Source organism: Zosterops lateralis (genome assembly GCF_965231275.1).
Source record: "Zosterops lateralis genome assembly, chromosome: 25".
NCBI classification, from domain to species: Eukaryota; Metazoa; Chordata; class Aves; order Passeriformes; family Zosteropidae; genus Zosterops; species Zosterops lateralis.
This window is the reverse complement of record NC_139785.1, coordinates 374,857-400,606: the sequence shown is the minus strand read 5'-3', so window position 1 is coordinate 400,606 and position 25,750 is coordinate 374,857. Positions and strand designations below refer to the sequence as shown.

General features: G+C 46.7%; 1 protein-coding gene across 5 annotated transcripts; it reads left to right on the top strand.

The window, feature by feature from the left end:
- The first annotated feature begins 2,462 nt into the window (after window positions 1-2,462).
- Window positions 2,463-24,595, top strand: USP28 (ubiquitin specific peptidase 28). 5 transcript variants are annotated; one of them, XM_083878155.1, is made up of 26 exons: window positions 2,463-2,520; window positions 5,824-5,901; window positions 6,167-6,299; window positions 6,801-6,912; window positions 7,113-7,275; window positions 8,229-8,315; window positions 8,750-8,887; window positions 9,321-9,394; window positions 9,882-9,958; window positions 10,076-10,224; window positions 12,239-12,366; window positions 12,539-12,634; window positions 12,995-13,174; window positions 13,860-14,074; window positions 14,314-14,384; window positions 14,681-14,909; window positions 16,319-16,522; window positions 17,035-17,174; window positions 17,365-17,550; window positions 18,459-18,554; window positions 19,402-19,580; window positions 19,683-19,752; window positions 20,085-20,164; window positions 21,142-21,265; window positions 21,773-21,971; window positions 23,294-24,595. In XM_083878155.1, the coding sequence occupies exons 1-26, from the start codon at window positions 2,482-2,484 to the stop codon at window positions 23,467-23,469; spliced, it is 3,423 nt and encodes a 1,140-aa protein (XP_083734281.1). In that variant the 5' UTR covers window positions 2,463-2,481; the 3' UTR covers window positions 23,470-24,595. The 5 variants fall into 5 exon arrangements, with proteins under 5 accessions (XP_083734281.1, XP_083734280.1, XP_083734283.1 ...); XM_083878154.1 differs by having other exon boundaries at window positions 19,674-19,752; XM_083878156.1 differs by lacking the exon at window positions 2,463-2,520 and adding an exon at window positions 3,045-3,147 and having other exon boundaries at window positions 19,674-19,752.
- Window positions 24,596-25,750: the final 1,155 nt, after the last annotated feature.

Genomic DNA, 25,750 nt, shown 5'->3' with positions numbered 1-25,750 from the left:
AGGGCATGGGGGACACACAGGATCTTTCCTCTGGCACTCACCTTGTGCAGCTCCAAGACTAAAGCACAGACTAAATGCTGTGAACAGCTGCTCAGTGTGGTACCCTGGGCTAATATAATTTAGGGATGCTGGGTCCCATGGGTGCAAACTGCATGGCCCTTGGAGAAGCCAAAAATTGCTCATACCAGGTACCAAGCCCATCATCACCCCAAGGTGAAGGTGACTAATGCTTTTAAATACCCCAGAGAAGGGCTGGGAATGCTTTCCTTTCAAGTCCTCTCTTTCATTAGACACCCTTCAGGTGTTTGCAATATTCTGCCACTGTTTCATTACCACTAAAGCCAGGTAATAATTACATTAAGGTATTTGGAGCCCATTGGTGTTAATGAAGGAAATCTGGCTGATACTGAGTGGGATGGTAACTCTGCGTCACAGGCTGAGCACCATCCAAGGTCAGGCAAGAATTGCCTTGCTGAGAGCAGACCGGGCTGTTTTGTCTTGTGTGACTGTCTTTTCCTTTTTCCGTCTATTTTTGAAGGACACCTGTGCCAGAGGCTCACTGGGCAGGAGAAGGACAGTGGGCTACAGTGCTGTTGTGGCCATGTGCTGCCACCTTGGAGGAGCTCCGATCCCCAATGCAGGTTTGCAGTAGGGATTGTGCACATGATGACTGCCTTGATGTAAAACCCTCATGTCTGAAAAAGTCTTTCAGAAATTCTTCTGCTTCTTGTTTCTGTTGAAATTCTATCCATGGAGGACTGTGGCAGTGCTGGAGAGGTCAGACATGCTGCAGTGTGTGGGAACAGCCCTGGAGGAGACAGTGTTAAGAGACAGTTTACTCAGATTTGGGGTTTTTTTTATGTTTTTAAAGCACTTATTGCTTCGTTTTGCTGAGCCAAAGCTGTATGGAAACCTCTCAGGACATGGAAGGAGAGGGCATGTCTGCAGCTTGCTCTGTCTGACAGTCTACAGTCTTTTCCATACTAAATTATCTTGGATGTAACAGTGCTGTGACTGCACTTAGTGCTGCAAACAAATTGTTCTACACCCTAGTTAATTATCACAGCATTAATCAGGCTGCTAAACATTCAACACGGCCTGGACAAGCCTGGAGCTAAAAATACGGGTCTGGGTTTATCTTTATGACAGGTACATTCAGAAATTTTATGGTTAATAGTTTTTTAAGGTAGGAAAATCCTGGGGACCGTTACCTGAGCAACAAAGTTTGGGTAGAGCACCATTCCCTCCGCAGTTCATGGGGGTTCCAGAGTGAAAATCACAGTGCCCCACACTACCTCCCTATCTCTCACTATTAATAGCCTGGCAGGCTCCCAAAATGAGTGAAATTTCTTACTTTGTTGCATTTAAGCTTCACTGGTTGTCGTTTTTCCTTTGTACATAGGGGAAATTGGTTAACACCAGCTTCCCCAGTTTTACCTTATCTACACTGCTACTTCCTCCCTCTTGCCTCCCAAATTCCTCATCTGGAGTACCTGTAAGAACCAGGGAACCTAGACAATCTCGAAACAGCCATCACCGAGGTCCCAACACCTCTTCCAAAACAAAAGGCAAGGGACAGTCTGCGACTACCCAGGAGAAATCCAAGTGTGGGAGATGCCCACCCAGTTGGGAAAGGGCATTTTCGTGGGAGAATTGGCAACCAGGTTATGGCAGTGGCACCGTGTGACCCTACTCTCCCCTTCCTCCTGTAGTGCCACAGCTCTGCTGGAAATGCCAATGCCACTAGTGTCATAGGAACTTCAGTGCCCGGTGAGGACAAACCCAGGCTGACGATCTTAACTGACACATTCCTGATAATGCAGGACAGTTTTTTGCCAGTTTCTCCCAAGAAAGTTGAGCCCTGCTGGCTCCTCAGGTGGAGCCAAGTTGCTCAGGTGCCTGAGTCACATCTCATCCACGGGTCCTGCAGAGCCCCCGGGGCCCCTTGCTGGGACGTTTCCATTTCAGTATTGTTTTATTAAGAAAAAGGTAGAATCCGAGCTGCGCAGAGAACATAGAGCCGTTTGGCTCAGCAAATCTGAGAAATGCCTATTTCCCGATGATTTACCCAGGCCCAACAAAGCATGGGTTTGGATGGGAGCAGAAAGCAGGTGCTGGCCCCTCGTTGTTTTGAACGTTTTCTCGCGGTTTTCACCTGGGGCGCATACAGCCCTGGAGCATCCCAGTCTCCTCGCGCATCCTCCATCAGCCGCCCTCCTCGCAGCTTCCCGCCCCGGCAGCGGTGTTCCCGGGCGCTGGCGTGGGGACGGGGAAGAAAGGACTCGGCGGCTGGGGCGATGATCGGGGGCTTCTCGAGGGGGGAACACTGCCAGACACATGGCCGGACACACGGACACGCGGGTGGGCACGGGCGGACACACGGATGGGCACCGGGGACACGGCCCCGGCGGGCGGCGCGGCCGGAACCGGAGCGGGCGCGCGTGCGCGCTGAGTGGGGACGGCGCCGCTGCCGGCGGCCCCATGACGGCCGAGCTGCGGGCCCGGGGCGGCAGCGGAGAGGTGAGATCGGCGGGGCGAGACCACAGGAGCGGCGGGGGATGTTGGGGCGGGGGAGCGGCAGGGCGAAGACAGCGCGGGGCCGCGAGGACGGTGGCGGGCGGCGACCCCCGCGCGGGGCTGGGGCTGCCGCCGGACCGACCCTCCCAGCGCGGTGGCCCCGCTGTGCCCCGAGCCTGCGGCCCGCGGCCGCTCGGGGCCGGTCCGCAGCGCTTCCCCGCTCTGCGCGCTCTCGGTGCCCCGTCCCGTCGGGCAGCGGTGCCGTCCGCGCGTGTTTCGTTGGGAATAACGGGCTCCGCGTGTTAACGCGCGCGATGCGCCGGTACCACGGGAAAGGGCTCGGGCGGACGCTCAGACACCCTCCTGCTTTCCTGGGAGCAGAAACGCGCGTTCCGTCCCCGCCGCTGAGCAGCATCTCCTGGGGCAAGTTAACGAAAACCGTTGCTCCCAAACTTCAGGGCCCTGCGTAAATTGTCTCTGAAGGGACCCAGACCCGGACCCGGACCCGGACGAGAGGCTGTGTCAGTGCTCAGGGGACTGAAGCCCAGACCATCCCGAATTGACACAGGGGACTGCACTGTGCTATAGTATCTCTGTGCTCTTAGGACCCAAGAGATGCGTTTCAGAGAGGTCAGAGTTACAGGGTGGGATGGGATGAGGGGATCAGCCCTTTGGTTGTGTGTTTGAAGTGGCATTAGTGCAGCAACCATGCCCCGGTCTGGTGGGGACGGTGACCAGACAGTGCCCACTGTGTGCATCTTGCACACATTGATTCGGAATGAGGTTGCTGCCTGCTACTTCTTCTTGTGATGGATATTGTTTTGTGACAGCCTTGGCCAGGAACGTGGGCTTTGTTCCTGCTGCCACCTGTGGGTTTCCAGCCCTCTCCATATCCATTTTCCCCCACGATAAAAAGCATGGCTGAGGTGCAGAGGCTGAAGGCCAAGGCTCTGTGTGCCTCTTCTGTGCCGCAACCATCTTCCTCCTTGCGTGCAGTTGTTTCTGGAACCCCCTTGAACTCCTGCACTGCATTTTTTCCTTTCCCTGTTCACAGTTTCTCATTGAAACAAACTTCTGAGGGTAGTGAGTCACCTCGGAGCAGGGAAAACAGCAAAACTTTTCTGTTCCATCACTCCTGGCTGACCTTATAATTTTATCTCTAGACCCTCCTTCCTCTCAGCCTCCTGGTTTTGTACTCATCTCTTGTTGCTGTAATTTAATACTAATAGGATTTGAGTTTAGTTTGTTATTTTTCTAGCAGGTAGGGCTTTGGTTCGGTTTGGGTTTGCAAGTGCAGGGTGTGTTAGCAGCAGCAGCAGCATGCTGGTGTTAATTACCAGCTACAGAGCTTGTTTTATAGCCCCGTGGCGCATAACCTCAGAAAGAAATAACCAGACTAGTTATGGCAACAAAACCACACGCACTCCCCAAAATCTTAACAAATTGGTTGTACAGAGAGTGGTTCCTGGTGGCTTTTGTGGGCTGCCAGGCAGCCATAACCCTCTTGAAAGTGGTATGGGATAAGCTCTCTGCTGTTAGCACAAACTTTTTCTCAAAGGCTGAATAAAAGCACATAGAAATAGTTGAAATATTGAATGGTAACTTAGAGCAGAGGATCAGTAATTGGCTTTTATGCTAACAGCAGCCTTTGTGAGTTCTCTGTTTTGTGGAACAGAAAAACCCCAGAAAATCATGCCCTGTCCTGCCTCGGGTTTCATTATTCTAATGTAGTGTATTAGCAAGGGTGTTTTTGAGGTTTCTTTCTCCACTGGAAAAATCCACCCTGCGGCATAAGGTGAGGTCAGCCGACATGCACGGCACACGCTAAGGCAGCAAAATTAGCAACATGATTTAAGTGGTTTGCATTTGTGAGAGTATGCCTGCCCCGAGCCTCTCGGCCTTGGCTCCTCAATGGGCAGCTTCTCCTGAGGCTGCTGAGGTGTTCCCAGTGCATCTTGGCTTTCCTGAGGATAAAAAGAGTGTGTGGAACGAATTGAGGGGGATTGACCACACATATGTGCTGTTTCTCGTAAAAGCTGAGCAAAAGTATTATCTTAAATGGCACTACCATGAATAACTTGACAAGAGAATTGACACCAAAAATAATCTAGGAGTTTTTTGTTTTAACAGCTGGCACAGGTACATGCTGTCTTTGGGTGTGGAGTAGCACCCATCACCAGTATGGGTGGAGGGCTCAAAAGTAGTTGACTCATTACTCACTGGGTGAAACTTGTGCTCCAGTGCCCTGGAAGCATCTGGGGTGTTTTCTCAGTGGTAAGAGCAAGGAGAAACTTGAATTATTTTTGCCTGCAGCTTTACTGGTTAAGATTAATTAAAAAGTGTGATCTTAAGGAACTGGGATTGATCGGGCTGTGCTGACTGCAGGATCCTCTAAAGCCTCTCTAAATAAGGATACACGACACAGACCCAGCAGTTGTTCCTGCTGTAATGTCCTTCCCATACCACATGCAATGCCAGTATTATGGAGCTGCATCTCAGTTGTCACCCAGACTAAGCTGCTGGCAGAAGCATCAGCTGCCCTGCAGCCATGAACAGGGGTGGTGGGACCCCCAGCACTGCGAGGCTCCTTGTGGAGAGCTGCCTCTCCTAGCAGTCATTGACTGAGGTTATTTGTGTTTGCCATGTGCAATGGCCACCCTGTGGTAAGCTTAGGTAGCAAAGATTTTATAAGTCTGGTAAAGAGAATTTCTGTAATCATTTGTTTTAAGTGGCTGAACCAGTTGTGAACCATAACAAGGGGCCTTGAGCAGCAAGTGTCTTGCCAGACCTCATGGTCTTTGTGGAGTGGGAAGGAGGAGCAATAATAGGCTCCTGGGCCCTTGCTCTGACACCTTATTGTCAGTAAGAAGTGACATGCACAAATGGCATGTTCCACCATACTGAAAATAGCTCCTGACAGTGCCCTGGGAGCAGGCAGCTGCCTTATATGTCCTGCTGCACATGCCACTGCCTCAGGGGGTGGGAAAGCCCCTTCCCACCACAGGTGCTGCACATCCCACAGCTGACAGCAAGGATAGCCTGTCCTCCCAGACCTGCCTGCATTCTCCTGAAGATACAAGGGGTTGAATGTTAGTCTGTGAATTTAGCAGGGAAAAAACCTGAGTGCAATGTTCAAGCTGATGTTGGTATTTGCATTAAGTAAGTGTAAGCTTGTGTGTCAGTCTGTCAGCAGAAAGGAAGGAAAGAAACAGTACTCCACTGAGCCCTCAGCAAGCCTTGCAGAAACAGCTTGATGTTCATCCTGGTCACCTTTTTATATGAGCTTTCTTTATTTCTTGCACATAGGATTGCCAGGTGCTCTTAAACCAGATGAAAGAGATCACAGGAATTCAGGATTCAGCATTCCTGCTTGCTGCTCTGAAGGTTTGTGTATATTGCCATCGTTTTGGGGAAAGAGAGTTCTGATTTTGTCCAAAAAATCAGGCAAATTCAGGCTCCTGCCCAACATAGTGCACAGGTGTTTGCTGATGTGTTTGTCAGCTGGTGATGAGCTGGTCCTTGTTAGAATGATCCATGTATGGCCTGTGAGAGTGATCCAGGATCACCCTGGATGCATGAGAGGCAAAGGGTAAATCGTTTGCTGTTCTGCTCCTCATTGGTGCTTCGCTTTCCCCTACCATTCCACCAGGCTGCTGATGGAGATCTCATGGAAGCAGTCACCTTCCTGACAGAGGACCCTGCTCCAGAGCCAGTGCAGAACCCAGCTGCTGCAGAGCCATCTACCTGGGAAGGGAGTGCGGTGGGCAAGCAGCTCACACAGGGTGAGCTCCACCTCTGCTCACCCCTACAGCTTCATGTGTTTGTGTGAGCTCAAAGGGGAAGTATCCATCCTCCCTGCTTCTGCCAGCCATACATCTCTCCAGCTTCTGTTCTGGTGCATATTTTGCCAGTACTGATCACTTAGTAGTTTTTTAATAATGTTCGGAGGTGACACATCACAGTTAAAAAGCTGATGTTCCTGTCTCATTATTTCAAGAGCTCTAAACTGTTTCCTTAAGCTCTGAATTTGGCTGTAAGGAAATCTGGGTAGTACAAAGCTGCATGCTCTGCCCTGTTCTCCTCATTCAGCTCACTCAGTGACTTTTAGGTTGCCTGGCATGGTTTGAATAGGGATTTCTGTTTAAAACCTGAGCTAGAAAATTTTGCTTGAATCAATTGAAGAGCCATATTTGTGAAGTGTGATGTTTTCTAGAATTTCCTCTTAAAGAGGATGTTTGCTGCTGCTGGTGGAAAACTGATCAGAATGCTGCCTCCACTTCTAGATGTTAGTGCTGCACCTGCCCCTCACAACCAAGACAACCTCTGCCCAGCCAGTACTGTCAGACCACTGGAATCACCAAAAGCTCCGGCTGCAGAAAGGGATGCAGCTGAAAGGTCAGTGGAGCTGTAAATGCCCCCCCCCCCCCCCTTTTGGTTTTCACAGGTATCATAAGTGGGTTCCGAAGCTGGTAACTGTAGAACAAACATGGATTACCTGCTAGGTGGACCAGCTGGCTGGAGAGGAGTTTGATTCCTGTAGCTCTCGTGAATCTTTGGGAGGTTTTTTACAGCACAGTGCTTATCTCTTGTGACAGACCACAGGACACCCATTCTGCTGAAAACAAAAACCGCTCCAAAAGGAAGCGCTGTGAAGTCTGGGGAGAGAACCCGAAGCAGAATGACTGGAGAAGAGCAGGTGACTGGCCTGTTGGAATGAAAAATATCGGAAATACGTGTTGGTTTAGTGCTGTTATACAGGTAAATCAGCAAAAAAGTTCTCTTTTTCTAATATCAAGCCTGCTGTGTTCTTGGAGTCAGAATGTTTCAGTTAGAAGTAACCATGCAGCAGTTCTGTGAGGGAATCATCATATGCAGATGAGTAAATGTGACCCTGCTCAAACACAGAAACTTCTGGGTTTATGACTGTGACGTGTTTTGGGTCTGTAGAGAAAGAGCCAAGGAGCAGTTAAATAGACTTTGCTTAAAAATAGCTACAGATACAGAGAATCTGTGTGTCTCTATGCAGGAAGTTATGCAGTGATGGCCAAGTGCCTACTGAAATGATAAAAGCTTGCCAGGCAAAGTGAACAGATAATTTAATTTTACTGCAGTTATTGTTGGCTTGATAACACATGGTGTATCATATTTCAGTTAATGGAATACACTGGCATAGATGCTTGGACAAATAAATAAGTAGGCAGCATATATTATTAGTAATGACCTGAAGAAGAGACAATAGTAAGTGGAACTGAACAGATTTGTCTCTCCTAACCATTTTACATCAGCAGAGAGATGTTAATCATTTGTCTTCAGCTCTAAGAGGAAGTAAGAAAGCTGCAAATGGGTTCTTCTCACCGTGACTTGTTCTTGGGTGCTTTTCTGAGCCTGCCTGTGCAGAATAGAGTGATTTTCCTAAAGGGTTCATATTTATCCTAAAAATGGCAGGATGATATTTCATCCTTGGGTGGGTACAAACATGCTGATGATCTCAAAGGTCTGTTCCAGCCTAGTTAATTCTATGATTCTGATTCTGTGCTGGTCCAGCACAGGGGCTGCTCACATTGTAAACGTGCATTCAGTAACACGGGACCATTGGGAATGTGAAGTTTGCAAAAGAAACCTGTCAAGTCAGAGTGAAAACAGGGCATCAGGTTGCAGTGAGTCCAATCCTTGCAGGTGCTGACCAAGCTTTACCTCTCTTCTCCTTTCAGTCTCTGTTTCAGTTGCCAGCATTCCGGAGGCTAGTCCTTGGGTACTCTCTCCCACAGAACGTGCTTGAAAGTTGTCATAGTCACGCTGTAAGTTTTGATTCAGTAACACTGTCAAGTTTCCCTCTTTTGTGGTGTAGCATTCTGCTCTTTCTCTAACCAGATTTAATTTGGGGCCATCTAAGACCTGTGGCTTTATAATCATCTGGCTATGTTTAAGATAAATTTAGGGAATTCTCAAAGACAGAATCAGAATAGGAAAAAAAAAGCTGCTTCTTGTACCCCTGTCCTCTAGAGCCTTTAACTGCTGTGTGGGGAGATGTTTTTCTCATAAAACTTCTTTGGCAGCTCCAGATTACTCGTTGGTTTGCATGAATGGTAGAAGAACGGGTATTTGAGCCAGTATACAGCTGGTTGGGTACATTTTACATGATGTGCATGTGGTGTTCAGTAGCACTAAGTTTTAAGATGATGCTTTTTAGAGCTGCAGGAAGGCTTTAACTTTTCTTCTTTTCGCAATGCAGGGAAAAAGAAATATTGCATTCATGCAAGAACTTCAGTGTCTGTTTGCATTAATGCTGGGGACATGGCGTAAGTTCGTAGACCCTTCTGCAGCACTGGAACTCTTGAGGGACGTGTTTAGATCAGCTGAACAACCACAGGTAAAACCACATTGAAAATTCTTTTGCTCTCTTCAAACTAGCAGTCACAGCCATGGCAACCCCATTTTGCCTCATCGTGCTGGTGCTTTCAGAGGCCTTTTCCCAAGTTTGTCAGCCAATAAGCAGCTGTCCCTGTGCCATTAGAGCAGAATGTACATGTGTGCTAATTAACCAGCCAGTGTAGCATGGCACTACCCAGTGCCATCTGCATAGTCAAGTAGCGATCACGGTAATTTCCTCTGATCTAATGTTCAGATGAGGGGTGTTCATTACCAGTCTAAATCAGCACAGTACTTCAGTCTCAGATAGCTCAGCTGAGTGGGCACAGCAGTACCAGTCAGGTTGTGTTCAGTGGGTCTGTGACACCAGCAGCCTGGGGAAACACTTTCTGGTGGGTGTCATGATTTACTTTCCACTTTGGTCTCTCTTCTAGCAAGATGTGAGTGAATTTACACACAAACTACTGGACTGGCTGGAGGACGCGTTCCAGCTCACTGTGAATGTCACGTGAGTTCTCTGTGGTCTCGGGAGTTTGGCTTAAGGAGAGTTTTAATAAATGAGAGGACTTTAGGTGAAAACTTTGAGCAAATGAGTGTTCTTTTGTTTCCTGTGGATGAGGCTTATTAAACTTGAAATGTTGTGTTTGCATCTCCTGTTGGTGAGTGTGGGACTTAACTCAGTACTGATATGGCCTGCAGAGTAAATGAGCTTTTGAGGGAGCTCAGCAGCCCTGGTGAACAGAACAGCTCTGGTAGTTTGAAACTTCTTTTCAGAAGCTGGCACCTTAACTTTTTTTTTCCCACTCTTGCCAGTTGAAGTGTTACAATGTGCTTTGGAACATGAAAATTAATGAGAAGCTTCCTCTTTTTTTAGTGCTTGGATAGAAAAATGTACTTTTGCCTGTAGGCCCCCAAGCAGAGGCTTAGATTCTGACTCGGGGGTTTTTTGCAGCCACCAGCTGTAAATGAAAGTGTGCTTTTGCTCTCTGAAACAGGAGCCCTGGGGACAAATCTGAAAACCCAATGGTGCGGCTCTTCTATGGGACTTTCCTGACTGAGGGTGTCCATGAGGGTGAGTTAAGGCTGTAGTAGATTTAACTTCTTAACTCCTTTGAGTGTTTTGGAGTTAACCAGAATTTTTTGTTCTCTTGAGTTAGCTCATGCTTTCTGTATGGTTTCCATCATCCAGGCAACACTTTTTCCAAGATTGAGACCTTTGGTCAGTATCCCCTTCAGGTAAATGGTTACCGGAACTTGAATGAGTGCTTGGAAGGAGCCATGGTGGAGGGAGAGATGGATGAGGCAACAGCATCTCAGTCAGTGAAGTATGGACAGGAGGTTAGTTTGACCTTTTTTGTCAAGCCTGCGGTTGCCTGCTGCAGAAAAGTGCAGCACACACAGTGCAGGTGTACTCTGATAACTTTAAATGGCAACTGTGAGTGTTCTCTAAGAATTGAGTACAAAACATTTTCTGGATACCTGGAATCTTGTGTAAATGTCTGTTAGTGTTAGGTGACTGACACTACGTGTGGTTAGACACTTAAGTTTTTGCTGATTTATAAAGATGCGTTGTCCTATGTAACCAGTTCAAGGACTTCATTTTATATTGCAAAGGTCAATGTCTGCCTCTGAATCAAGTGTGATCAAGTCTCTCTCTTTCTGTTGAAGCTTCTGTTGAAGCCTACCTGTACCTGAGTAGGGGGAGACCTACTGCCTCCATATTTTCAGAGGGTAAAAGTACAGTGCTTAACTCCATGGTATGCCATTTGGAATTTGACTCTTTCTCCCTGTTGTGTATGGTTTGGGGTTTTTCTTCTTGCTTTCACTCTTATTTTCTGATTGTGATGATTTTATATTTTTTTTCAATCTCACTAATTGCAAACCGATCATAAAAAACTTAGTTGCAGCAAGATGAAGAAGCACCATTGCATTCAGCATCCTCTGTGTGTAAGTGCAGCAAAAGTTAGCTTGGAGAAAGGCTGGGAAACAACATTGGCAAAGGTATCTAGTGTAGGCAGGGCAGAGAAGAGTATTTCAGTTCTATAAGAATGTCTGAAAATTGTGTTGCTGTGGTTTAAACAAGCAGAGGAGAAACAAAGTATTGAGTAGGGGAGCTCTGTTCTGACTCTGGACTCAAATGTTTGTTCTGGGTTTTCCTGGTTTCTGCCTGAAGCAGTTCAGGTGCATTTACAGGGGATGTGGGTGAAGCTGGTGTTGGCTGGCACTGGAGACAAAGGCATGTTGGAGCTCATCAGGCAGGTCTGTTTCAATCCAAGCTTTTTACTTCCTCAAAATTCTTTCACAAAATTAAGGGAAATTTGACCAATCATGGAGTTTTTTTAATTCTTTTGTCTGCACAGATAGGAGGAAAAGGCTCTCCTTAATTTCTGAGAAGCCTTACTGGGAAAATTGTGCATCTTAGTTTCACTTCCTAGGATGTGATGGGTAAAGGGTGGCATGATAGGGGACATAGAGAATAAGGTGATTTTGTCTTTTGAGCACCTAGGCAAGTGTGCTGAAAGTCAAAGCAGCAGTGGAGTTAACAGAAACTTCTTCCAGTCTATGGAAGCATAATCATTCCTTCTTTGTGGTTAGGGGCTGCTTCTTAGAAAGCTCTGGTGTGGGGGAGTCTTGTCGCAGCACATCTGACATGAATCCCACAAAGGAAAATGGGCTTGATGTGTTCATCCTGAGTCCAGAGGGGAGCATGAAGTCGGTGGTGCCAAGCTAAGGTGGGCAAAGGAAGCTTCTGGCAATGGATGCTGAAGTCATTGTGAATCCAGGAAGAGCGAGAGGAAGTGTTAATTCAACTGAGAATTTTTCTTTCAGCATAACTCTTTGAAATAGTGTATGAAGCTACAGAAAGTAGTTGGGGATCTTCTCTGAATCCCCTTAATCAAGTAGATTGCAAGTAGACTGAGTAAGAACAAGGATTCTGGTGCTGCAGGAGGACTCCAGGTTTGTTCATCACTGCATGTGATCTGCCTCAGCAAAGAAGTCTCTTGGGGGGCTCTTAGATGATGTGCAGATTGTGTGTAGCCTCTGCTAATTTGTGAAATTCAGTGCTGGACTTGTTAATAATCCATCAAGCTGGATGCATCAGGCAATGACAAGTTACATTGAGAGCAATTATGAGGCTTTTTCACAGTAAAAATGTAAAATGGAAGCATAAATTTCTAACTTGTAAAGTTTGACCTTCTGACTAGTCACTCTGCAAACAAAACCTAATTCAGTGTTTAAAGACAAAGAGACTTTTAAATCAGTCTGAAATCATATAGGATCAGTCTAAAATGTGCCATTAGGAGTCATCTTAAAACAAGTCCCTTTGGGGGCATTTCTGCTTTTGTTACAGCGCTGGTTTACAAAACTCCCACCAGTTCTGACCTTTGAACTCTCCCGATTTGAGTTCAATCAGTCACTAGGACAGCCAGAGAAAATTCACACCAAGCTAGAGTTTCCCCAGACTATGTATATGGACAGGTGAGTTGTCCTGTTGTTCGGTATGTTTACAGCTATTGCTTTGTTATAAATAAAGAATTTTAAAAGGTTGTTTGGGTGAGCAAGGAAAGATTCTAAAATATTTACAAAACATTGTGGATGTTAGATGTAAACAAATCTCACCTGGAAAATGGGGCTCTGTATTTCTGTTTAGGTACCTCTATTGCAATAAAGATCTTATTCAGATGAAAAGAGAGGAGATGAAAAGATTGAAGGAGAAAATGGTGACTCTGCAGCAGAAACTGGAAAAGTGAGTAGTCAGCTGTTTATTTTTATGCCCTCTGGAAGAGGCAAGCATTTCCTTTTAAATGAGCTTTCCAATAGCAAAGAAACTTGTAGGGAAGGAGAAACAACAATATGTTTATTCTGAAACATGTGGAAGAAAGAAGTGTGTTTTCAAAAGCCTGTCTCTTCAGTGGTTTCTAAATTTTATTGATACTGTTACAGAAATAAATTATTTAAAGAGCAGAGTTGACACTGTCAGCTTCATGGGCAATGGAGGTGAGGAAGCCCAGTAACACATTACAGAAAAGGTTGTTCTTCTCTTGTCCCATGAGGTTTAAACCCATCTCATTCCTTCATTCATACAACACCTTGCTTTTTTCCATAGGTACATGGAATATGGCTCTGGCCCAGCCCGTTTTCCACTGCCTGACATGCTGCAGTATGTGCTTGAGTTCATTGCCACAAAGCCAGTTGTGGCTGTTTCCTCTGCTCAGAGCTCTCAAACAACACTGCTGCACTCCCAAGCCAAGCCTCATGTTTTGGACATGCTCTCACAGCCAAACGGGTCAGTAAACAGAAACAAAAAAGGATGCACAGGAGAGCACTTCACCTCCCAACTAAATGGTCCTGGGCATTCCAAAAGTGGGTTATTTATCTGGGCACTGGTGAACATGATGCCATAATGTGCAAATGTTCGTGCCAGTAGTGAGTCACTGCTTTGCTGCTTGTTTGGTTCTGTTCATGTAAATAGAACACTGCATCTTGGTCTGTTCTTTCTCCTTGTCCAAAAGCATCCCTATATTCCTTGCCTAAGCAGCAGTTAAGAATGAAATTACGTGCCCTTTTTGGTTAGGCTACTCATTTTTTTGCTTCATTGACCATTAAATTACAGCAATATTGGATTATAATAACCCTGACCAGCATGGTTGGTTTAACACTCTAAATTAAGCTGAGTAAACTTTCTTAGTAGTAATGGAAGAAATTTTTAACATTGCTCATTTGCAGATCTGTGCTTAGAGAGTTCTTAAGAACTTTCCTTAGTATTTTTCCTGTATTTTAGTTTGGTCTTTGAAGGAAGAAGCACATTTCAGTGTACTTGTTGTCTCTACGTTTTATACCTCTCTGGAAAGGAAATCCTGCTCCAGCTCTGGATTAATTTTTGTTTGGCTTATTTCATATTCTTTTACAAAAAAAGAAAAACTAGAGGAAGATTAAAAAACCTGCCCACTACGCTTGGATTTTCTCCACAGCATACAAGAAAGGACCAATACTAGGACTGAAGATGAAGCTTTCTTTGTGGCAAATCCTTCACTGAAGCAAAACTCCAGTATGGAGCTCCAGCCTGCTGTTCCACCAGCAGAGCTGTCTGAACGTCCAGCTCCTCATGTGGTCTCTGAGGATGAGCTGAACCTGGTGCAGACGTGTCTGCAGCGATGGAGAAGTGAGATCGAGCAAGATGTGCAAGGTTAGCCCTAATGCATTTATAGTGATTTTCCTCCTGAATGCCCACCTGGCTTCTTCTCTGTAGCTTTGCTGGATACAGCCTGAACTACAAATAATTTTGTCCTTGCATGAGCTCTGGTGTTGAGTCTATCTGATAGTCTCTGCATGGCTTCAAACCCTTTGAAGTGAAAGGAACCAGCATAGCCTGATGAGTAGTCATTATTTTTTATGCATTTCTCTCATTTTTGATGTTCTTGGCAGATCTGAAGGAGTCTATTGCCAGAATCAACCTGTCCATCAAACAAATGTACTGTGACCCTCTCCTTCAACAGGTAGGAAATGCAGCTCCAGTACATAAATATTAAACTCGTATTGCTGACCCTCATTTTTGTTAGTAGATGTTGGTTTAAATTGCCCTCTTCACTTTATTTTTAAATTTCCAGTGATGAAGCAGAGAAAGATTTACTTATGAAAATCTTGTATCTCAATTTTCACATAGTAAGAAATGTATCAGATTGCTTGACTCTGGTGCCATGCTACATCTACAAACAATCTCACTGTTTGTGTAGAGGTCAGGCAGAATCAGTCCCTAACTGCACATCTGAATGATGTCCATGTCACTTTGCAGGTTCCCTATCGTTTGCATGCAGTCCTGGTCCATGAGGGACAAGCAAATGCTGGGCACTACTGGGCCTTCATATATGACCAGCCTCGGAAAAGATGGCTCAAATACAATGACATCTTGGTGACAGAGTCATCGTGGGAAGAGCTAGAGCGAGAGTCATTTGGAGGCTTGAGGAATGCCAGTGCCTACTGCCTGATGTACATCAGTGACCATCTGTCCCATGCTGGTGCAGGTACAGAGCCACAACTGCTGGTTAATGAGACGTTTGTGTGCTGGTGTGCCTCTCTGGCCTGCATCATCATTATGTTCCTCGGCTTCCCCAGCAGTTGTCTTTTGACAAAGCACAAAACTTCACCCCAGATAGGACTGAAATAATCCACTTTGTGCTCAATTCATTTCTAAATCCCTGATAGGGCTGAAAACTCTCAGGAGAAGCACCCAGGTGAGACTGGAAAAAGCACCTCAGGCATGAATTATGTGTGTACAAGACTCACACTGCCCTTTTGCCACATTTAACATGCATCTAGTGATAGTGTTCTTCATTTTGACTTTTTGTAGTGTTTATATGGCACCATTTGTTTCCTCAGGGCATGTGAAATGCCTCCTACTTTATCTCTCCCATTTTTATCACACTTCCTGAGTTGTTTGCTTGGTCTTTGATGATTCTGTTACACTGAATTTAAATGTGCAGCTTTTTGTGCAGCTTTTTCCTGAGAGGTATTGGTATCTGAGTGGCTCAGATTTGGTGTATTTGCAGTGCCAGTGTATGAATAGTTTTGTGGAGAAATTGCTGTGCACGTGGCTCTAGACATGGCAAACAGCTGTACAAGGACCCAATAATTTCATGCGTGGCTCATTTTGATGTAATAAATGGAAAGAAACAATGGAGAGCTGACATTCTGTTCACTGCTAAATGTGGCTGATGAGAATCTGGAGGCTGTTCTTTGTTTTCTTATGACAGTTCTGAAATGAACCCATGGGGTGGTTTTTTTTCCTATTTAATGCAATTTTTTTGTTGTTTTTTAAAGTGTTTTGCAAAGAGTGTATAACAATATCTGCTGTAGAAAGTTGCCATTTGCTTTTGATAAATTTTAGGACTTGTCTGAAGCTGATGCTGCTTGGGTTTTCTGCTGTTTTAAAAATGAATACTAGTAGAGTACTGGAAGTAGATCTAAAAAGCACTAAGAAATATCAGCATGACACTCGCACTATAGAACCCATGCAGCCCTTACCTTTACCACCTGTACAGTGATGAAGGTGTGTCATCTCTGGCTGAGCTGTGAACTTTCCAGCTATTCATTGGCAGTTCAGTGCTGTTCTCTGTACAACTGGAGCCCTTGGATCAAGATGTGTCTGACCTGCATCAGCAGGCACTGGTTCTGGAATTGCTCTGTGTAAATGCTGTCCAGTAATAGAATGAAACAGGGGTGTGTTTTAGATAATTCTGTAGATTTGTCTTTATTTTTGCACCTTTCCTTCTGGGTCACCTTAAATTACAGAGCCAGTGGAAAACTGGTCTTCATTCCCCTTTTATCCCTCAGTCAATTTGTGGCTGCTCATTATACTGTATGTGTGCTTAGTCTCTAAAGGTGGTGCCCTGCCACAGTGTGTCTCCTTATGCCAGTCTTGTATTGCCTCCAGATGAGGATGAGGGCCCAGAGGCTAGACAGTTCCAGAAAGAAGTGGAAGCTTTGTCCCCAGAACTGAAACACTACATCCAAGAGGACAACTGGCGCCTGGAGCAGGAGGCAGAGGAGTGGGACGAGGAGCAATCTTGCAAGATTCCTCAGATGGAGCCTTCGCCTACTTCTGAATTGCAGGACCTCTCCTCTGAGTCAGGACCAGGTAATCCCACTCTGAATTTGCAAACCGTGTTGGAGCCAGGTACAGCCAGCTGGTCACCAGTACCACTGTGTTGAAGCCTTGCACAAATGTTTCAGAATGCAGGAGCAGGTGTGAATGAGGCAGCTGCTGGAGGCTGTGCCGTGACAGTACAAAAGGCTGTTCTGCTTGTTTTGCATGCACATCCCTCCAAGTCTGTCCCCAGAAATGCTGTTTCCCATTCACTTAAACATCATGGGCTAATATCAGTTCATTTCCAGCTTTTTCTTTTTTCCATAAATATCGAGTGGACAAGTGCTGTTCTCTGGAGTGGGAAACGTTACTTGGCAATCCCTGATGGCATGTGCCATTCCCTATGGAAAGGGGTACGCGCACGCTCGCGTGAAGTGCCTTCACCCCTGGGATGAAGGCGGCAGCTGTGTATAACTGCATGGACAAGCTGCAAAACATTTTAGAACAAGAGACAAAACATCTTGCAGCTCTTGCTCACTAGTACCACCTGTCTGTCCTGACAGAACAATCATCAGTCTGTGAGCAGAGTGTGCGCTCCCTGTCCTCGGAGCATGCCCGCATTGCCAAGGAGCAGACTGCCAAGGCCATTGCCAACACCGCCGATGCCTACGAGAAGAATGGTGTCGAGGCAGCTCTGTGCGAGGTAGGAGCTGAGCCTTGGCCCAAGAACCTACCCCTTCTTGTCTCCATATTACTCTTCTTGATAGACCTTTGCTTTTCCCATTTCTGTGAAGTTCTGTAGCTGTATCACATTTAGCTCAGTCCCCTTTGGCTTTCCTGTATTTTGCTTTGGATTTTCTTACTCTCTTTCTTCTTTCTCTTCTTGGCCACAGCACAAGGAGGTAGAGCCACTGAAGGCCCATCCAGGAGAAACATCCCCCACAGTTCAGGCAGAGCAGCCCCAGGACACTCAGGAAGCAGAGGCTGCTGCCCAAACTAGCTCACAGGTCTCTGAAGTGGAAATCCCCAGTGTGGGGAAGATTCCTGTTAGATCCGATGCAGATGGATATAATGAGGAGGTACAGATCCCAGTGCAGGGGTTAATTACTGCTGCTCATTAAACTGTAGCTTTGTAGTTAGCTGGCTTTGAGCTGCCCTAAGGGTGGGTGTGATTGTGTCTGTCGTAGGAACAACGCCCTGTACAAAGTTAGTTTTCCCACTGTGGAATGGAAGGGGGACCACATCGTTCCATCATTCCATTTATAAGTGTCATCAGAAAAGGAGCTCTGTAAGAGCATTAAATTTGTCAATATGCATGTTGGTCATAAGTCCTCTTTCTGGCACAACTGTATCAAAATTGATCCTACCTGTGTTAATGTAGTTACAAGTCTCTTTGCTGGCTTCAGTTACTGTTTCGTCCCCAGTCAAAGACCTTAATCCCAACGGCATAATTTGCGTACCCTGCCCACTGATTTTTCGGACTTTAACCACTCTCGTACAAGTTCAAGCAGTATTTTGGAAGTTCTCTCACTTTCACAATTTGGATTGGACACAAACACTGGAGCTGTCACTCCTTGAGTAGGTTTGAGATGTTCTTGTGTGATGTTGGCTCGAGGAACTGCTGCATCACAGGTTCTGCATTTGTTTTACATGTCTTAGGAAGATTGAGTGGGACATGGTAGGGACATGGCCAGTGTGCTTTACTTTCTCACTTGTTGAATTTAAAAATTCAAGGGTTTGGAGTGATCAGCCTTGAGATCTTTAAATGCCTAAAAAAAAGCCCTGCATGTAAAGTGCATGTGATGGGTAGAGTCAGTAGCATGCAAATAACTCACAGCCCCAGTTATCACACCTGTACTCATACAATTTCCTTTAACCCTTAACTTTTGAAAGTTTCTTCCATTCTTCACTATGCCGTCTCTTCTTTCCCTGTCTGTTACTGTTTTCGTTGTTCGTGTTTGTGTCTGTTCTCCTGCTTTTGTGGTAGGTGATGCTGAGTCCAGCCATGCAAGGTGTCATCCTGGCTATTGCAAAAGCCCGCCAGACCTTTGATCGTGATGGGTCTGAAGCAGGGCTTGTTAAGGTATTGATTTGTTTGCTAAATCAAATAGTATGTATATCTGTTTTCCCAGAATAGAGAGTATATGCCATATTGACGGATTAGGAATGTAAAGAGAATGATTTGTGCAGTTTTTGTTCTAGTTAATGGCCTTTAACCTGCATTTGAGTTTTCCTGCTCTCTTACAGTGATATCTGTGGGTTCAAAACAATTTATAGAGCTTGTAAGAGAACACCCTCCTCACAATACAAACAGCAACTTTTCTTTTTTCTGCTTATTCTTTTACTACTTTAAAATTTGTTTTTTTGGTCCTGAACATACTTGCTTACTGTGACCTCTGTTGTCAAAGATGTCCTCAAGAAGTGTCTGTGTGAACAGGAGTTTGAAAGCATAACCACTGCTGAATGCTGAAGCTGGTGTTAAATTTTACAGGCAGGTAGATTTAACTAAAAATACCACATGGAAAGTATCATCTGTGCTGGTTAATCTATGGAAATATAAATCACAAGATACTCTTGCACCTCCTGCAGGTACAAGTGTGTCCCAGTTGATTTTGGCAGCCTAAGCACTTGTCAGAGGGTTGCCAAATCTGTCTAAAGCAGCTGTACCCCCTCTCTCAAAGGCATTTACACACCCTGGCAGTTTTGGAAGCTCACACTTCACATGTGGGGTTTGCCTGGCTGTGGAGGCCATTGGTTTAGAGTAGAGGTGTTGGTGGGCTTCCATTCACCACTAGAATATCACCAGCAGAGGAAGCTCGGTGTCACCATAGGAGTCTCTTCAAACAGGACAGGTTTGAGCTCTTGTTGGCTGCTGTGGCATTCCCACAGGCAGACAGGTGGATCTGTGAGTACATGTTTTCCATTGGCAGGCATTCCATGAGGAGTACTCCCGGCTGTACCTGCTCTCCAAAGAGACCCCAACCCCCCAGAATGATGCCCGGTTGCAGCACGTGCTCATCTACTTCCTGCAGAACAACGCTCCACAGCAGGTGGTGGAACGGACCCTTCTTGAGCAGTTTGCAGACAAAAACCTCAGCTATGATGAAAGGTGAGTGCCTGGAATTCCAAGGTAGGCTTTTCCCACCTGGATGTGGCCACAGCCACTGTTGTGATTTTTCTCCTTTCTGCTCACATGGAGCAGGTCCATCAGCATCATGAAGGTGGCACGGGCAAAGCTGAGTGAAATCGGTCCTGACGATGTTGACATGGAGGAATACAAAGTAAGGGACACAGAGAGCTGCTTGTGATTCTTCTTACTGTCCCGGCTGGCTCTGTCCAAATTGGGTAAAAGGGAGCACAGCATGGAGCTGTGTGGCCAACACAGTGGTCCCTGGATGCTGGTTGGCAGCAGGTGTCTGCAGGAGGGTGCTGAGGGAGAAGGAATACAATGGAAATCTGAGCTTGGGGAGTGTTTGCAGTTGACTTAAATTCATTTGTGTGTCACTTGTGAGAGACATTTAAACACTTCAAAGGGTAGAATCAGACACCCCAAAATATGCATGTAAGTGTTTCAGGTGAGGCTGATGCTCTGCTTCCCTCCTCCTCCTCACAGAGATGGCACGAAGACTACAGCCTTTTTCGCAAAGTGTCCATTTACCTGCTGACAGGGTTGGAACTCTACCAGAATAGGAAGTAAGTTCCTCTAGTTGTGTTTGGAGAAGATAAGCTGTAGCTAAAAGTAAAGGCCACTTTGACAAAAATTTTTCTTTCTGAACCACAATGGCCTGTGTTTGAGGCCAGTGAGCACTTTTTTGACCTGCTAATAGCTCTTCTTGAATCCACAGTTGAGCTTAGTTAACAGTTAAAAAAATACGAGGCTGAGCTGCTGGCTGCCTACCTGACAGTTTCTGTGAGTTTTCCCCTAAGATTTCCCTTTGAGAAGAAGAGCTTTATATTCTGTTTTCCAGAGATGGGTTTGCAGGAATGATTGCCATCACTTTGTGATTTTTCACCTTGAACTCCTGTGTTAAAATGAAACTGCCTCAAAATGGATGTTATCCTTTGTGTAAACACACACTTGGGAGTCCTCTAGACTCAAAGGGCCTTGGTTTCCTCCTTACCATTCTAGAACCTGTATTTTCCATAAATGGTGCAGGCTTTCAGAAATTATTCCTGGATGTAAACAGAACTGAATTCCAAGGTGGTTCACAGTGATGAGCCACCAAATTCAGGTGGGCAAATGGACATGAGGCAGCTTAGAATTCCCCCTAATTGCCCTAATCCTTGTCAGCTGCTCTGTTTTCTCACCTGAAGCTTGAAATGTGTGAGAGACTCACAACCTTCTGCCCTTCTTGGGGTGTCCTCTCATAGTGCAGTTCCTGGAGCAGTACAGAAAATGAACATGGAACAAACACATTGCACATGAACTTGGTTTTAAGGGGCTCTGCCCAGACACTTGTTTGGCACTCTGGGCAAAAAGGAGCAGGAAGGCTTGGCGTGGGCCATCTGTTCATTTGTGCTTTGGCAAAGAAATACAGCTTTTCCCATTGGGCCTGATGCTGTTCCAGCCAGGCCCAGCAGGAAAGGTTTCCTGAGCTGAGCCAAGGGAATGGCTGTAGTCATGGCCCTGGCAGAGCCCGAGGGCTGCAGAGATGACCCTCTTCTTCCAGGTACCAAGAGTCACTCACCTACCTGGTCTACGCCTACCAAAGCAACACCAAACTGCTGCTGAAGGGAACCAACCGAGGCGTGAGTGAGTCACTGATCGCCCTGTACAGAAGGAAGTGTCTCCTGGTTTGTATTGAGCAGCTCAGCACTCACTTTTGGAGAGGAGGGGAGGGAGCAGCTGGGGCACCATGGTAGCCAAGACCAGTATAACTGTTTCTGTTATGTCTATTGACATGATTCTGCCCCTGGCCAAGTACCAGCAGCAATATGGAAAGCTACTAATAATCATATTATTATGATTATTAAAGAACATGCCACATAGGTTTCAGGGAATCTAGGCAGATCTGGATCTTGCCATCCTCAAAGCAGAAATGTAAATAAGCTGTATGCTCTCTGTATACAGATACAGTAAATTGCATGTGTGTGTATGAATATATAAATTTTCAAGTTTGTTTTCTATGGTGTGTTTCCCATAACTGAAAGTGACTTTTCCACCAGAACCTGATGCTGTTAGTCCTTATTCTCTGCGTGGCTGCCAGTGTGGGGCCCAAGCTGGGCCTTTCCTGGATGGTTATATCCATGCTCCATGCTTGTTCTTTACAAGTCTGTCCCCAATTCTCCTTCCACCCCCAGAAACTGAACGAGGTGGCAGCTTCTCTTTTTGTCAGCTGTGAAGAAGCTCATGTGTCAGAGGGTGTGAGCCTCCTGAATGAGCTGATCATCCCCTGCATGCATCTCATGAACAACTTTGAGATCTCCAAAGAGGACCTGGATGCCATCGAGGTCATGAGAAACCGCTGGTGCTCCTATTTGGGACGAGAAGACATGGATGGTAGGAAATGGCTGCTGTTCATGGGCAGGGTAGTATCTGGATCTGAACTGAGAAAGAATTAAAGGACCATCTAAAATTAAATTCCTGGTGTCTGCACTACAGCCCATCAATGCCCTTCTAATTGTGGGAGGAGAAATGCATTTGAATCACCCATTAAATCCTGTTAGAGAAGAAATTAATCTTCTGCACTAAAACAAGCTGCAGAAGAGTCCCTCATCTCTAAAATGAGACAGTTAATGACCCAAGAAGGGCTTAGAGTTCCCTTGAGGGGCTTGGGTCTTCTCTTAGGGTTTCTTCCTGACTGAAGGTACCCAGGAATGGCAGGTGAATGGAGACATACTTGGTGGCATGGCATGCTCCTCTTCAGGAGGGAGGAGCAGGTGTTATCAGAGGCCAAGGTTATGCAAGATGGAATGGGGGAGCAGATTTGGGGCATCTTTTCCTTCTGAAGAGGAGTTTGTCATTGTAGAGCTGAATGATGGTTCTGGGCAGCTGTTCTTGTTCTGTATTTTCTTCTGGAATCAGCCTCAGTGACTCCTCTCAAGTAATTTCTCTTCAGACAAATCGGTCTTCACTTGACCTGTGCATGAAGATCTGGAGAGTCCCTGCAGAGTTTTTATCACTAACAGAGGGTAAACTTGATGAAAGAAAATTATGCAAAAACACAGAGGTTTATTCTCAAAATACAGTTGTAAAAATTAATACTGGATAAATTTATCCCAGTTCCTGGGCTGGATGTGACAGCCTTTGCTTACAACAGAAGGTTGTAAAGAACCAGAAGCTGAGTGCTCACCCCTCCCGGGTTGCATGAGCTGGCTCAGATGTTGCCTGCTCTTCATCCATGGCTGTGCTGTATCGTGCACTCCAGTGGCATCTGGGCACGGACCTGCACCAGGAGGGGACAGTACCAGCTCAGCATGGGCTGAACTGGCTTGTCTGAGGGGGTACAGGATGTGAAGGTTCCGTTTCCCTCAATTGCACAGTCAATATTTGAGTGTCACCCTGAAGCATGCAAGTTATTCTTCACCTGACAGCTAGTTCAGCAGCACCATGTCTCAGTGGACCTGGCCCTGTCCTCAGGTAGCCAGGTGGCAGTGGAGCTTCCCTCACAGAGCCCTGGGTAGGCAGGCAGGACTTGAGCTGGTGGCAGCTGGTGCAAGGCCTCCGCTGCGCCAGCAGCCACTGCTTATTGCTGGTGATGGGCTGGGCAGCTCTCAGCACAGGGAGAGGAGTCTGCAAAACGCATCACAGCTCCTTAACTCAGGGCCTGGAGCCCTCTGCCATTTGCTGCCACTGACTGTTTCCTCCTTTTCCCCTGACAGCAAAGCTGCAGATGAAGCTGAGTGAGCTGCTGCCCCGGCTCCTCGACGGCTCCACTGAGGTCATTGTGCTGAAAGAGCCCCCGAAGATCCGACCCAACTCCCCTTATGACCTGTGCAGCCGCTTTGCAGCTGTGATGGAGTCCATTCATGGGGCCTCAACTGTGACCGTGAAGTAGTCCGCTGGCCATGCCACAGTGCCACACTGCCAGCCTGCCTGGGGCCTCCATCGGGTAGTACTGGAGTGGGGGAGGACAGGGGGTGGTTTGGATTCCAAGCTGTGTTCTTTGTAAATATGAGCAGATAAAAAGCAGTATTGCACTTCTGAGGCAGAACGTAAGGCAGTAACAAAGGACCTGGACTACTGTTACAGTGCAAGGCGCAAGGCCCCAGCAGCACCATGGGGCCCAACCAGGCTCCAGAAGTTCTTCTGTCCTGGCAACCTTCTAGATGCAGCCCCTGGGCCCCTGATGGCACAGGAGTCCCAACTCTGCTCAGCACTGCACACTGTGGCTGGGCTGTCGGGCACTTTCACAGCTCCCTGAATGGTCACTGCCAGGGGTTGCATGCTCCAATCTAGCCAGACTCCTGCTCAGAGGAGCTTGAGCTGAGTGAGGAGGAGGCAGCAAGGAGCAGTGGCTCACACACTGTCGCGTGGGCAGTCATGCACACAGCTGCATATTCTGGTCAAGTCAAGCAGGCTTTTGCCTTTCATATTCCAGCTGGCACCAGAAACCACACAGGAGCCTTCCTTGAAGAGGCACAGGCAAATCCTGGCAGTGAGGAGCCAGGATGGGGCTGTGAGTTTGTGCCTGGCAGGAGCTAACTGGCTCACGGCAATCACATCACCCCAAAGGATATTCCCCCTCATGGCCAGAAGGCAAACTTACTTCTCCCCTGGGGTGGTTGGTCAGGGCTGGATTAGTGTCAATGACAACTGTGAGGGCTCAGATCGGCCCATTGTGTTGGTGGTGAGTGTTTGTGTTGACTTAGTTAATGAAGTGCCCTGTTGGCATTTCCTTTTGCAGTTGCCCTGTGCTTGCATTTGAGCTGCAGCAGTTGTAAGCCAAAAGTTCTGAGTCAGTGGAGGGGGATCCTGTTTTTTGGAACTATGCAGAGTTTTCTAACAGTGCAATAAAAGCATTTGTTCTATGTTAGAATGAAAAAGCTCCTTCCATGTCTTTATGTCACTCTAGGGGTTTTGCCTGAAGGTTTCTCCTGTACAAAATGTGTTGTCATTAGCAGAGCTGCTTTAGGATGGTTCCACTATCATGCCAGGCAGTGTTTCCCCAGTACTTAAGAATAAAGTGCTCCTGTGGGAGGATCTTGCAGTCTCCTGGTGACTTTATGAGGAGGTAGAACTGCCATTATCCACAGGCACAATGCCAATGTCCTAGCAGCAACCTCAGGGACCAGAGTGCTGCTTTTTCAGCTTGTTTCCCCCCTTGTTTTATGTGGGATGAGGCCTTCAACTCACTGCTTGGGATGCTTGACCTTCAATGAATGGAAACATGGAGCTCTTGAATAGAGCCCCCAGGCCATCACCCACCCTGTGGCACACTTCCTCATCCCAGCCAACACCTGGCATTGCCAGGCAGCTTTTGTGCACTTACAAGCGGTAGGATGTGGTTTGGGAAGACGAGAGCCCATTTGTTCTGACTTGTGCAACAGTGGCTTTGCCCTGTTATTTGTGTTGCTGCCAGAAGCTGAAATGCCCAGCCCATGCCCAAAGCCTGCTTTAAGGAACCAACGAAGAGTGTCAGGAGTACAGTGGTGCCAGGGACGTCATGGTATTTGGACTGGGCTGGACAGTAGGAGTGTTCCCAGGCTGGAAGCCTTTTCTCACTGTCTCGTCCTCCCATTTCCCAAGGGAGTTACAGCCAAAACAGCCTCTCTGTGCTCCTAAGTTGGGTCAGCCCTCCAAGGGCAGCTGGCAGGGGGTGCAGTTCTTTGGATGGTAATGATCAGGAACACTGCCCCCTCTGTTCTACCTGTTTGATTGTTTTTCAGAAGAACTGAGCACCTGCCTCTCCTACTTCACTCAGCACCACCAACTCTGTCTCCAGTCCTGCAGCATCAGAATTCCCAGGGATCATCACTGTTCCCTTTCCTTGCCCACCCGCTCCTTTCTCTCCTCCAACTGAGCAAAGTGCAGGTTTCAAAATGGGACTTAGAGGGAGTGGACTTTGCTTCCCCCAGGAATGCCACTGATGGCTGGGCCTTCCTTGAGATGGTCACGCGCCCACAGCTTTGAGCCTGCAAGGATTAAACCAGCGGTGAACTCAGTTTTCAACCAGTGCCGTAGCAGCAGGCAGGCCCCTGTCAGGACTCCGGGTGCTAATCCAGCCTGACGGTCCATGCACTTGCTCACAGAGGTGTGTAATCAGCCTTTATTTTTACAGCTGAATCAGGAAAATGTGGAAAGAACAGTTGAGACCAGCAAAAACCCTTTCTTGCCTC